This window comes from Anser anser (assembly GCF_964211835.1).
Source record: "Anser anser genome assembly, chromosome: 1".
Lineage (NCBI taxonomy): Eukaryota > Metazoa > Chordata > Aves > Anseriformes > Anatidae > Anser > Anser anser.
Genome location: NC_139720.1, coordinates 176,293,247 through 176,307,055, shown reverse-complemented (window position 1 = coordinate 176,307,055; position 13,809 = coordinate 176,293,247). Strand labels below are relative to the sequence as shown.

Genomic DNA, 13,809 nt, shown 5'->3' with positions numbered 1-13,809 from the left:
GGGCATGTGCTTTAAAAATGTTGAGCCTGCAAGTGTTTATTATGGAGAACAGTGCACTGCCATTACATTTCTGCTGTTTTTTAAGAAAGTCCTAATGAACAGCTTTTTTGGTTTTGGTTGGTTGGTTGGTTTTTGTGTTTTTTTGTTTGTTTGTTTTTCTTAAGACTATTTAAAATGCTCTGTTTAAGTCTAGTGAGGTCTATCTTAACAGTCTTTTTTGCCACCAGTCTATATATCGGAAGACTGTTTCAGAACCCCTATGTTCTTGTGGTTGGGATCCTTTATTTGATTTGTAGACTAAAATGTGTTCATGGACAAGCAGTATACATTTTTTTGCAACACTGATGCCTACTGCTGTTTTTACAAGCCACTGTCACTCTCCTTCCAATTCAGACCTATTCTTAGGCCATATATCCATTAAATTCCTAACGAGTTCTACTCCAACATAAGCATCGTATGTTCTTTCATATAGGAGGATTAACTTTTCTCTTGGTGTGTGGGAAAAGGGCAGCAAAGGGGATGACACTCAAAAAAATGAAATGATCCAGTTGTATCAAGAACAGAGAGGAAAGCTTGCTCTAAACTTAAGAGCACATATTTCTTACAATTTGCGTTTCTATTGCAGACACATTACTTCTGCAGTTAACAACCAAAGTTTTCTTTGTTAAATCAACACAAGTGTAAGTAAGAGATGCCCTAAGCTGTTGTTTGTTTTGAAATTAAGAAGGGAATGAAACACTATATCAAAAAGTAGTTTCACATTCATGGAAGAAGTGCAGTATCTACTGTAAGACCATCTGTCAGAAGAACTCAGGTTGATTCAAAGTATATTTCTTCCACATGGACCTATATATATTTTGAACAAGACAACCCAATCCAAAACCAAATGAAGAGAAGTAAAGAAGCAAGTGCCCATACGGAGGACAACACATCAATAACTCTGCCAAGCGAACTGCAGAAAGAAGAAAATTGTCTAATCCTCTTAATCACATACCATCATAAGCATCCCCAGCAGTTCATTTGTATTATTTTACACTAAAACAAAAACACTTCAAAAAATCACGTGTTCAAACAGTGGCTTAAATAGATGATCTAAAGCAAAAAGCTATAAATTAGAGTAAAATTGTGTAAATTATAGAGCATAATAGAATAGAATAAAATAGTATAAATGTGTGTGTATATTATACGTATATTATGTCTGTATATATATATATATAAATAAAATGTGTGTGTATATATGTATGCATGAACCTATGTTTTTTGGCTAAAAATCTTACACAAAGGTGCCTATCTCTCATTATTGATCACCCTGACAAAGTAAATTACAAGATTAAAGAATTGAGAACATTCCAAAAAGAAAAATGAAGAAAACTTTTTACTATTTAGCACAAGAAAACAGTGATCTGCTCTGATCTGTACTTGTTTCACATTCTCTTAGAATTACTTTGTACAGATCAGTGACGTCTACTTAAAAACAGACCTGCAGAAGATACATGATCAATGCAGAAAGAAAAAAGGTACAATCGTTCATTAATACATACACATTCATTACCCAGAAAACCTTGAAACATGCACATCTACAGAGCCATTAATTTTAATCCATGAAGAAATAAAAATGTGATCAATCTTTGCAAAATTTGTTAATGACGTTCAAATTCTGTATTACCTGACAGGATTACTAGTCAAGGACACACGAAGTGATTCTAAGCAAGTGACTAGTCTTTCATCTGTTGACCCAGATTTTAATTCCTGCATAAACTCTTGGGGTGAAATCTTCCGACGGTTCTTGAGACTTCCCTGAAACACAAAAAATGCATTCATTTTTTATTTGGTACACTTGAATAGATTACTAATAGCTAACCTTTGGTTTCACTCCTTAAAATAATAGGAAAAATATTTTAGCCCTAAATCAGTAAGTATTTGTTGTCCACCTACTATGTATGCTGAATGCTGACTACATTTTTGTGGATTTATGATCAAGTTTATGACCAGTAGTCAAAAGCAGCAGACAACAAATGTATGCATCATGCATACTTGGTGAAATACAGTTTTTGTAATGCATGGATTCTGTTTATGCATTGCAAACACCTTAATTTTCAATTCTCAACTGAAGACAAAAAGATTCTGAGTTATCACAGGGCAAGTGTCCAGACAGGTCACTGCATCCATATAAGAATACAGATGGAAGAACTTGAGCACCAGAAGAGTCTTCAGGATATTACTGTGGTAACTTGAGAAAAAAAAAAAAAAAAAGGACTTTTTAATAAACACTGAAGTTCTAAACATAAATCCCATTGGCATTTGCCATCTGTACAAAATGCAGTGCAATACAGATATGACTTGATGCCATAAAATAATGACTTCAAGATGAGAATTTACTCCACATTTGGGTTTGGATTTTGCCTTGCTTTTGGGGTTTTGGTCTTTTTTGGTGGGTGGGGAGGCAAATGGGAACACGGAGAGCTAGCAGATAGAAAACAAAATGCAATGGTAAGTTACTGCAGCACTACATAAGCAGTTTCGCTTTGTGAAAGCCAAATATTTCCTATTCTAAGCAATACAGGTTGAAAGACTGACTGATTCATCACTGCATCTGTGGTGTCAAATGTTGCTTAAAGTAAGTTCACGATATTAATGACTTGTCTGGAGGATATAGAATATCCAACGTTTCAAAGAAAACAACAGTTATACTGAACCAATGAAGCCCTACAATTAGCAATTAAAACTGCAAATCTAAGAGGCATTGACCCTATTCTTAAGGGCATTCCCTCCCCTCCTCCCACCTTTTTTTTTAGCAGCACAGACAAAATTTGCAGACACTGGAAAATAAGTTTACTCCACATAATTCCTACCTATTACATAATGATAGATATATTTCTTAAAAAAAATAACGAAATTCAAAAAAAAAACCATCAACAGCAACAAATAAAAAATGGTACACAACCTATATTTGGGTAGATCCAGTTTGATCTGCTGGAAAGACTCCCTTTTCTGGGAGCAGAGGAACATTTCTGTGTGAAATATGCACTATTCTGTGATATGGCATTAAAGACAGTTACTTGATAATACTTGATTATATAATAAACCTGACTTGGCTTAAAGCAGAAAATGAAGAGAATTATTGCAGTGCAATAATAACTTGAAATTATCCACCACAAAAAGTGAGACGATCTCATTATACAGAGCCTCATATAGAAGATATTTTCTTATTTTGGTAGATCCTCAAGAAGTGCTGAAAGCTATCATTTCCTGCTCCTGAAAGCAAAACATCATGAAAAAGTTTCTGGAAGAGGTGAAATCAAAAATTGGGAAGACTAGTTCACAGACCAGACAGATGTACTGCTGTGCTGACATTCAGAAGGCTCTCAACAGGCAGGAGAAATAGACAGAGAGGGATCTCATGGAGTTCCACAGCAGGAAATGTACCTAGGGAATAACAGTGCCCAGGAGGTCCTGGTGGATAACTAGCTGACCACAGGGGAAGAGCATCACTAGCTGGTCTAGGAGGGTCATCCTTCCCCCCTGTTCAGAATTGGTGAGACACATTTGGAACGCTGCGTCCAGTTCTGGGGCCCTCAGTACAAGACAGACTGGGACACGCTGGAGTGACTCCAGCAAAGGCTCATGAAGATAGTAAAGGGACAGGATCCTCTTAAGTATGAGAAGAGGCTGAGAGAGCTAGAATTGTTTAGCCCCAAAAAGAGAAGGCTACGGGTAATATTATGAATATGCGTGAATATTATGAAGTATTTGACTGGAGGGAGTAAAGCAGGAAACTTGCCAAGGGTGCCCAGTGAAAGGACAGAAGGCACAAACTGGAATACAGAAAACTGTAAAGACATAAAGACCACTTTTTTTTTTTTTTTTTTTAAATATACTGTGAGGGTGGTCAAGCACTGAATAGGTTGCCCTGGCAAACTGTATAGTCTCCACTCTTAGAAACATTAAAAAATGAACTATACAAGGGGTTGGACAAGACAAACTCTAGAGGTCTCTTCATCATTCTATTCTGTTTCTGTGATAATGGAACATTGAAGGCTATACTACTTCTCTGCTCCAATTATATTTCCTCAGACTTATAAAAATGGATGTTCCCAATGCCAAAAAAAAGAGTACAGTAAGGAATCTCCATGAAAAATAGCAAGTCATTTTATTTTGGTATACCATATGTAATAAATGGAATGTCATTCCAAACATTCCTCTGAATTGACAGAGATCCATAACTGCTCAAACATGAGGGTCAATTCCAATAAATGTACACCACAAAAAAGTACGTGAGAGACTGGAGAGTGTTAGAATCAGAAATCGAGGGAACCCAGACAAGAATAACCCATAATAGAAAATGTTCCCACAAACAAAAAGACTCAATGTTTTAAATTTTCTTTCATGTTCTGTGGTTAGTTCATAGCTACATAATATTCAGCTTAAAAGTTGCTAAAGAAAGGAAATTTACTTGAACCTCTTCAGATAGTCTCCAGATCCAAGAGTTATCAGTGTGCATTAGTAATGCCAGAAACTAAACACCTTAAAAAGCCACCTAGTTGGCAAATTTATTCCATAAACTAGAATGCTTCCAAAATCACCCTCCTCGCCAAGATGGTGTAATAACTTCTTTCCATCAGGCAAGAAAGCCCAGCTCCCCTATAGCTTCGACACAGCTATATTTAAAGAAGAAGCAAGAAGTAACTGGAGAAAATCTTGAAGCCAAATGTAGATCTCAAAAAAAAATCATACCATTAAGAACTGAGTAACAGACTTGGTAAAACATGAAAGGTAAAAGCAATTACACTATAAGTTGCATAAAACACTACAAATTAACTGCCTAAGGTGTATCACTGACAAGGGTTGCTGTCTGATTATTCAACAGCTTGTATACAGAGCACATGCTGTTACAATACATGCCCAACCATTTTAAGAATAGACAGTGTATATCCCTGAGGAACAGTCTGTGGAATTTCAGATATAGCTGTGATATAAGGGGGAAATTTAAGTCACATCTGTGGTGTAACGGTGGGTCAGGGCTATGCTTGTGTGCATATGCAGCACATACAGTTCCCTGGATCTCCCCAGCTAGTCTCTGAGAAGATGAGATAACGGACTGACTACAGACGAGATGGCCAACCGCACTCCTAGCAGCCATCACAACAAAGCATTTGACTAAATGTTGCAGGAGCTCTCCAGGTGGGAATTTCAAAAAGTTCCAGAAATTCTCCTGGCAGCTCCTGCTGTGCATAGACTAATTGATAGGCACTGCTTGTATGCCTAAGCATATGGATTAACATCCTGGGTGGTGAATCTGTCATTTCCAGTGACATCCCCCAGCAGTTCTTGCTGTAAAATTGACCAAGTTGGATATAGCTAAGACATTTATAAATAGGCAGTAAAATTGCTTTCTTTCAATGCAGAAATGGTCATATAAGACAGTCATATGGACAGGTCATAAAGTTAAGATAATTAGAAGATGTTTTGGAAGTAATTTGGAAGTAAGAACTACACATGAAGAGGTCACAGGGAAAAAAAGGCCCAGCCAGACTAAAAAAATTTACTGGAATGACAATTCAGGGAGTCTCATCTGACCTATCCAAAGACATGATCCCAAGCAATGGAGACTCACATCAGCACCTGGCCGTCCTGTTTCAGATTCACTACTCCACCTGAACATTACCCTCTGCAAAAGATGCCAGTAACCCTGCAAGTGTGTGCACAACGTATCCACAGTACCAAGCACCACTTATCATTCATAGTTACACCACACAGCTCTGCAACATAATAAGAATATGATACATCTGCTGCTGCTCAAGTAAAATGAGAACTGTAGTTGGTACCAATTGTGAAACTGATTATATTAGCTATATTTCTGCATGGGAAAAGCTGCTTAAGTTCAAAATGCTCGAGTTAACTGAGAAACAGGAAATATCTTGAGGCATCAGTGCCTCTAGAAATTTAATTGCTCAACTGAAGAACTGTGGTCTGTGAGCAGATGCAGTATGAAGTCAGCATTAATTAATTCAGTTACAACATTACAAGGGAGTAAGCTGCACAACAAAAATGAAATCTCGTGAAGAAAACTCACTTTAAAAACCCAGTCTGTGTGTGTTTAACATACAGAGCAGTCAAACTTAAGGCAGGTTAACATTATGCTGCTTTTATTTCCACTTGAGTATTAACACCATAACATGTAAATTGGTTTTTAAACTTTTCTGGGATGGAACATCTTTTCATGTGTTTATATAGCACTTTAAAATGTGACACCATTTCTGACCTCAGATAATCATAGCACATACAAACAACTACAAAAACACTGAAAATACAGTGGGGACTACAATCTCAACAACAGACAGAACCACACCACATTTGGTAGATGAGAATACACAGCCTGTAAACACAACTGTTGTCCCCTCTTTTGACTGCTTCCTGATAAATAAGACATGACACCATAGCAGACAGAAATTTCATTCAAGACTTTCAAGCCCTGATGGTTTAAGCAGTATGATATATATCTCTCAGGTGATAATGTTTTTAAAGGAAGAAATAAGGCTTCATCTAAACACAGTACTTTACAAGAAAACAAAAATGTACTGGCAGAATACTCTGAAGTACTTGTGCAGAATTATTCCAAGCATGCAATTTATATTATTGTTCAAATTTTCAGTAAGTACTACTAGTACCTCATACAATGAGATCATTCATTCTTAACAATTCTTCTCCAGGAGCCTCTTAAAACGTTATAGAGACTGATGAACACAGCATGCTTACAGACATACAGAAGCATACAGTCAGCTAACTGTTTAAGAAGTTTCTAAGCAAAGTGGAGTCAAATGAATGAGCACTGGACTATGCATGTCAGTAGAACCCTGGTTATTTACAAGCAACTTTCTGAGTCCTGAAGTGATGGATTCATTTTAGACATCTCGTGCACAAGTGGAGGTAGCTCACAGTTTTCTATACATAAATAAGCACCTGAGCATAGCCTTGCCTAACCCAGCGTAATCTCTACATACATCAGCAACAGAACCAGGTTTTGAGAATACTGGAAAAGAGTTCTTCACTTCTGAGAAAGCCTGATGCTGAAGTCAATGACATTCTTAATGTTAACAGTCTTTGTAATAATGACTGCTTTAAATGAAACCTGGTAAGAGCTCTGTAGAGGGGTTGTAAATAAGTATTTTTGTCCCAACATAAGACAGCTTGGCATCTATCTCCTTAAAGTTTAAGAAATATGAACTACCAAAGGATATTACTATGGTGTTACTCATAGGAAGAGAGACGTGAGATAGGATTAGTTATGCATAATATTCAGGAGTCTATTCAGCACTTCAGCTCTTCTGAAAGTTTGACACCTCTTTCGTCAAGTCAAGGTACACGGAAAGTTTGCAAAGTGCCAAGGGCATGCAGCGCATTATTCTTTCCAGACAGAGAAGGCACCTGGAGAGTACAATACTGCTGAGGACTGAAAGAGAACACTGGCAACAAAGAGTTCACAAGGGAGGTGGTGGGAAAACGGGAGTTTCCCATCCCAGCAGCTCCAGCACTAGGCTGAATTCACTTGAAGCACTACTATATCAAACAGCTGAATCTGTGCCTCACAAAAACACCTCCTCCCACTTACTGGGTGGCTGAATTATTATGTTACTATCTAGACCTACTATTATGTTACTTTTTAGACCAAACAATTTAACTCTTAGAATGAGTGTGGAGTCTTGGGGTATCAACAACATATAAACTTGGCACGTTGTTTTGGGCTGAGAAACGCCAAGAGTGTTGTAAGACTGGCCTAAGTTTCCTGATTTCCCATGAAACATCTAAAAAAGAAAAATAGGCTAACCTTCATAATCTTCTGGTACAAAGGAATTTTTATGCTACAGAAGGACTAGTGGCTCATCTTAAAAAATCTCCAGACAGCTTGGTCCTATACTAGTTATCTTTCATTGCAGCTTGCAAAATTACAAGATAATACCCTTTAAAAATGTTTTTGTCTGAGGAACAAGTTAGTCGGAAGAAAGTAATACGCACACATAGGTTTTTCTCTCCAATAGTAAATAATGTAAACACTAAGTCATGTTTAATGTACTTGGGCAAAATTTACTTACAGACTTTGAAGCAGTGCTAAGATATTGCATCACCATTTCTTTTTTGGTATTAAAATCCTTTTCTCTCAATGGCACTTTCTTGTCTTCATTTAAATTCATATCTTCCTAGAATGGGAGGGGAAAAAAAAGAAACTTTAAATGGCACCAAACAATACAGTTGTTTAACTATAAAAGACTGATTTTAAAAAAGAAAGACACAGAAATATGAACTTGAGCAACTGAAAGTCGTTATAAAAACAACTAAGTTAGATGTTATTAAAGCCATCAAAAAGTTTATCTATCTTCCCCAGCAGCTCATATTAAAAAAAAAGAAAAAAGGCAACTGTGCCAGGATAAAAAAGTGCATCACCACCATTACCACCATAACCTCTTCTTCAAAATCACTTACAATTTCATACACACTGAACTACGGAAAGAAGTCATTTAACACTTGCTAAAAATGTACTTAAACCTGCCTCTTTAAAAAGATCTTTCTAAAGACATATCAATTCTATTTTTTTTTTCCCCTCAGTTCCCAAATACTTAATGCTGGGCAATGGAATCTGCTTTGCCCTTAAAGTAGTTCACAGAATAATATTCACCTTTTAAATACGTGAGGACCAAATTCTTGATGATTTGATCACAAAAAAAAAACATCAAAACCACTGTCGCATTTCATGCCAGCATAAACCCCCAGGGCCAAAAAGCGCAGAAGCAGAACCGTATTGAAAGCCACTGAGCAGCTCTTCGGTGACTTGACTAATGCAGGGAATTGTAGTGTTGTAGCCTAGGAATGCTCTGATCATTGTAATCAGTTCTACATTTGTGAGAATGGACATTTCCTATCAAGCTGAAGGTAAAAAGGGCATTTAGAAACAATTTATACGCGCACACATGTATGTGCACATACAGCATTATTATGGTCAACCAAGGTTAGCAAGAATTACTGCAGTTACTTTCAGCTGAGACTCATGAGACAAAACCCCACCATCTTTGGCAGGAACAGTGCTACAAAAACAGTGGGCAACAATCTCGATATCAAAGTCCACCTCACCTAGTCAGAAATCTAAGACAAAAAGCAATCAAATTCATTACCTCAGAATTTTAGGAAAGCAAGCTAAAGACCAACATTTTTCAAGACCACTGAAAGTTATGTTTCCTTGTCTTTTCTCAGTTTTCATATTGAACAGGACAGAATCAAACGTTTCTAGAAAGATTTAGAGGTTTGTATACATCTGAGCTGTGAGAAGATACTGCAGAAAATGCTGGACCCTGTAAGCTGAACGTCTTCAAAGTACAATCAAGGCAATTTCATGTGGATTCTCTCTTTTTTTTTTCCTCCACAAATGTTACCACTTCCTTTCCTGAAGGACTAGAAAAAAGTTCCTCACTTCAGTATAATATGCATTTAAAAAATATCTTTGCTTTTACCTGTAGTGCCAAATAAGCACAGGATGCACGTTGTAAAAAGTTCTTTCACTCAAAAAAATTATAATAGTATAGTCTTTTGCCTCCTTAGCAACTAGTTTACATATTAGTGCTGCTTCCTACATCTGAAAATTAATGCAAAAATCTTAGCCTAAACAAGCTGCAAGAAAGGCCACACGTATTTCCATCTTTCCTCACGGCTGTTCTGTTTTCCAAAATACTGTATCTCCTTGATTAAAAAATCATAGGGAAACTATTTGCTTACGCCCTGATCAAAATTCCAGCAGTACAAAAGGACACACGCTCCTGAATATTTTTTCTTCACATTGATAGTCACATCTTCTCTGCATAGTTAGTTATGAAACTCTAACCAGTTCATCTTTTTTTTTTCTTCTTGCTAATATCTTTCCTATCCACTTCACATGGTATAAGAACTCCCTTGAGGATAACTCAAATGTTCTTAAATCATTTATTTTCTTATTTACCTGGATCTGGAAGAAATAGCTAAGCACTGTGTTTGTCCTCCTGACAAACACAATCCATGAAAGAATGTGACAACTGCCTAATGTAGTACCTATGTACTGAATGTTGCCTCTTAGTAAACCAAATGGTGGAGGCATTAGCCTGAAAAGGAATACTGCACTTTCTAGTTTTTCTTGGATCAAAGTAAAACAATAAACCAGTATGATTTACTTAATGATGGGAAAGTTGGAGTTATCCAAAAACTCTGCACTGATATTCAAGTATTCAAAAAAATAAAAAAAAATAATCAGGCTTAAGTATGCGTATATTAAAAATATCGCTGGGATAACGTTTGAGACTCATATGTGTTGGGACAAAACAAAGTAGAAAAAAAAGTTTTATGTATACAACATTTGGAAAAAAAAGGGGATAGTTATTTAAAGTTACTTGTCTATACTAAAGCTTTCAAAAGTCACTGCAGCTCTTTTTTTTTTTTTAGGACAAAAAAGTGCACAGAATCAACCACAAAAACTAGTGTCTTTAGTACATTAAAATCAAAGTCATCTTCTTCAGTAATCACCTGCTCAAAGGAAAAGCATGTGAATTCCTGTGTTAAAATTCCTGTCTTAAATGGTAATTTGGAAACCTAAATTTTAAGCTTTTAGCAGTTAATTACATAACTAGCCAGGACTTTTACAATTCATCAGTGAGTTCAGACATTAATATATGGTTTTGGATATAAAGCTTTGGGGACTTCTAAAAGGCATTTAAAATAAGAACAGATAAGGAAGATGCTCCTACTTTACAGGCTTTGAAAGAATTTTTGTTTATGAAAAAATATTAAAGAAATGATACATTTTTAAATTCTCATCAACTGCAAGAAAATATTCATGCCTTATCTACAATACCTCCTTAGCTTAAAAATTATGAAAAAAAAAATCAAGTTGGATTGCCAAAAATGCAACGATGTTAGTGTTCTCTCTAGCCTTTCCCTTGTTATCACGGACAGCTATTTCTCATTTCATGTAATGTTACAATTTAATTCTTTACCTTCTATTAAAACGCAGAACAACATATTTATGACAACTCTCATCACCAGGCAACATATCCATTATGATATGCACATGACAGGCCGTACTCTAAAACAACTAAAATCAAGTCCATCTTGGCATTAACAGATTTTATTTATTGGAACTTGCAGGAAAAAAAAAAGTCTTTGGAATTCTGTGCCTCAAGATTCCTTTCCACAGACATACAATTGTATAACAATACTGGCCTCAAAAGATAACATATTGTACATATATGTGTAATAAGGTTAGCTGGATTTTATTTAATACTTAAATTGCATTTTTAAAGCTCATATAAATAGAAACGTAAGAACACTGAAACCAAAGTATTCAGTTAAAGTTTCGCAAAAATAATGGCTAGATCTTTTTCGACATTTTCTAAGACTTATCACATCTTCAGTACCTTGCCTGCAATATGCCAAAGGTTCTCTTTCATAATAAAATCGAAATCCACATATATACTACGTAAAGGGGAAGGGAAAAGAAGAAAAGCTTTTTGCATTTGCCTGTAGCTACTGCAAAGTTCATTCTTCTGTTTAAAGTAGTCTAGCATTTCTTTCAGATTTGCTCTTTTAAGTTTTCTGAAAAATAACTCCTGAAGGTATTAAATAAACAAGAGAAAACAACAAGCTTCTCTTTCTTGCAGAAAATATCCAATGTCTAATCACATTAGAAAAAAAAAAAAAGAAGGCAGGGAAAGTTAAGAAACCTAAATATATTCCATAATCCTACAATCCTAATGTAACGGAGAGTTTATTTATAGGAAATATTCTGCCCATATGTGCAGTAAGAAGTCATTTCTTGTTTTTGTTTTTAACAAAGGAAATATCACTAAAGCAATTGAATTTTACAGGTTAGAAGTATATAATGGCACAAAGGGCATGTCAGATGTGGCTTAATTTTCAAAAAGTATTCCAACTCCATTCTTTTATTTCCTTTTAAATCATTTAAAGTTATTCTATGGGTGAGTGATACTTCTCTGAAAAATAAGAGTCAGTCATTTCACATGGTTATCTTCCTCATTGCACTAACCAGAAATGAAAGGAGCTAAACAGTTAATAACTAGATTCAATGCTGTGTTTGTATAAACTTTTCCGTAATTTCATCATCAAAATTTGAGCTCTTTCATAATTTCAGCCATCAAAACTTCACAGGATGCCTGTGCATAACCTTTTGAGAAAACGAAGCACTGTGCATCCATGAAAACTGAAAAGGTAAAGTAATTCATCCCATGAAACGCCAGAATTTAGAAGCTGCTCCCTTCAGTACTGACCAGTTGACTACTTTTATTCTGGGCAAAAGTACCTCTAAAAGACAGATTACAACATTCAAAAAAAAAAAAAAAAAAGGTTAATTTGATCAAAACTTCAAATCAGGAGCTATAATATGTAATTAGCTACATAATCCACTGTGACTAAACTAGCTTTATCCCAGTCCATTCAAATGTGGATAATCTGAAGAATTCCATCTGTATTACGTGTTATGGCTAATACAATAGCTTCCCTGATACACTACTTCAAATACTTTGTTACTTAAACAAACAAGGTAGGCATTCAAATCATCCAGGATCTTATACTTTAACATACTAAAACATAGATGTGGCAAAGAAGTTATAAAACAGGTATAAATTGCTTCATGATCCATGGTGAACTACTTCTCTTTACCTACATATGCAACAGTGGCTTTCCTAGGATTTTTCCTAGGATTATGTTTTTTTTTATTCAGGTTTCCATTTTTTATGGCATAGTCCCAACATCACACACTATCCTACACTGGAATCTCTGCATGATGGTGGAGAAATACAGCCAAAGCTTGCATAGCAGAGGACTGTGCAAGAAGGCATACTTTGAGTACAACTATACAAAAAAAGTTTCCATTTTTTAACATTTGAGCAACTACCATTCATAGTAGAATTTGTTAACAGAATCAAAATAGTTAGACACAGATGTATACCAAGAAAAACAAACCATGTATAAGCAACAAATAGAAAGTCAAGAAGCTGGTAACACAGTGAATCAACCCTCCTCTTTGTCAGCGTAACCACGAAAATCCTGAATCCTACTTCTGCAAATATAAGAAGAGAATATAATCTCCAATTGCATCAAAATCTCCCTCAGTAATTAGATAGGCAACAGTAACCAACCACTAGACTTAACTCACACAAAATCAATGGAGAACAGAAATGCCACACACACAGAGTAAAAAGGCATTAAAAAAAAAAAAAGTAGTCACTGATCTCTCAGTCATAACTCTCCACAGCAGTACAAATACATCTTCAAAACTAAACATTGCTGAGTACTAGGAATTATAACCTCCATAAAGGCACTTCTCTCTCAGCACATTTAATTTACTCCACATCCCAGTCCCTGGTAACTGCTTTGTGCTTCACAGGGGACAATTACTTGTTACTTGAGGCATAGAAAGAAAGAATCTAGGAATCACTCTCCTTGTTAACATCCTCTCGTGCTCTTCAGAATTAACTCTTCTCTCTCAAGGCCATTCTATGTTTACTTTTCAATTGCCAAAATGCCATCATCATCAATGTCAAAAAAAAATTTTTAAGATGAAAAAAATCAACCTATTGAGGTGGTACCAATGCCACATGGTCTTTCTGGCAAATGACAGCCACTCTCTTGTAGCAAAGCAATGATAGCATCTAAAGAAGGAAGTAAGTTGTGACTGTGTGCGCTTTGTACAGCAGACAAACACTGCTTTAGAAGCACGAACGCTAAGTCTTTTTTGTGTAAAAAGTGGCATAGAACATTAGATCAGAACAAAACCGT

The 13,809-nt window shown here is 35.8% G+C and overlaps 1 protein-coding gene across 3 annotated transcripts in view; it reads right to left on the bottom strand.

Annotated features, from left to right (window-relative positions):
- DIAPH3 (diaphanous related formin 3) overlaps positions 1–13,809 on the bottom strand; it is a 247,857-nt gene that overhangs the window by 213,746 nt on the left and 20,302 nt on the right. For all 3 annotated transcript variants that reach the window (XM_083849164.1, XM_083849166.1, XM_083849165.1), the window contains 2 exons: positions 8,091–8,195; positions 1,667–1,797 (listed from right to left, as the gene is read on the bottom strand). In XM_083849164.1, coding sequence (XP_083705290.1) covers positions 1,667–1,797; positions 8,091–8,195 — 236 coding nt within the window. The remainder of the gene's footprint in view (positions 1–1,666; positions 1,798–8,090; positions 8,196–13,809) is intronic.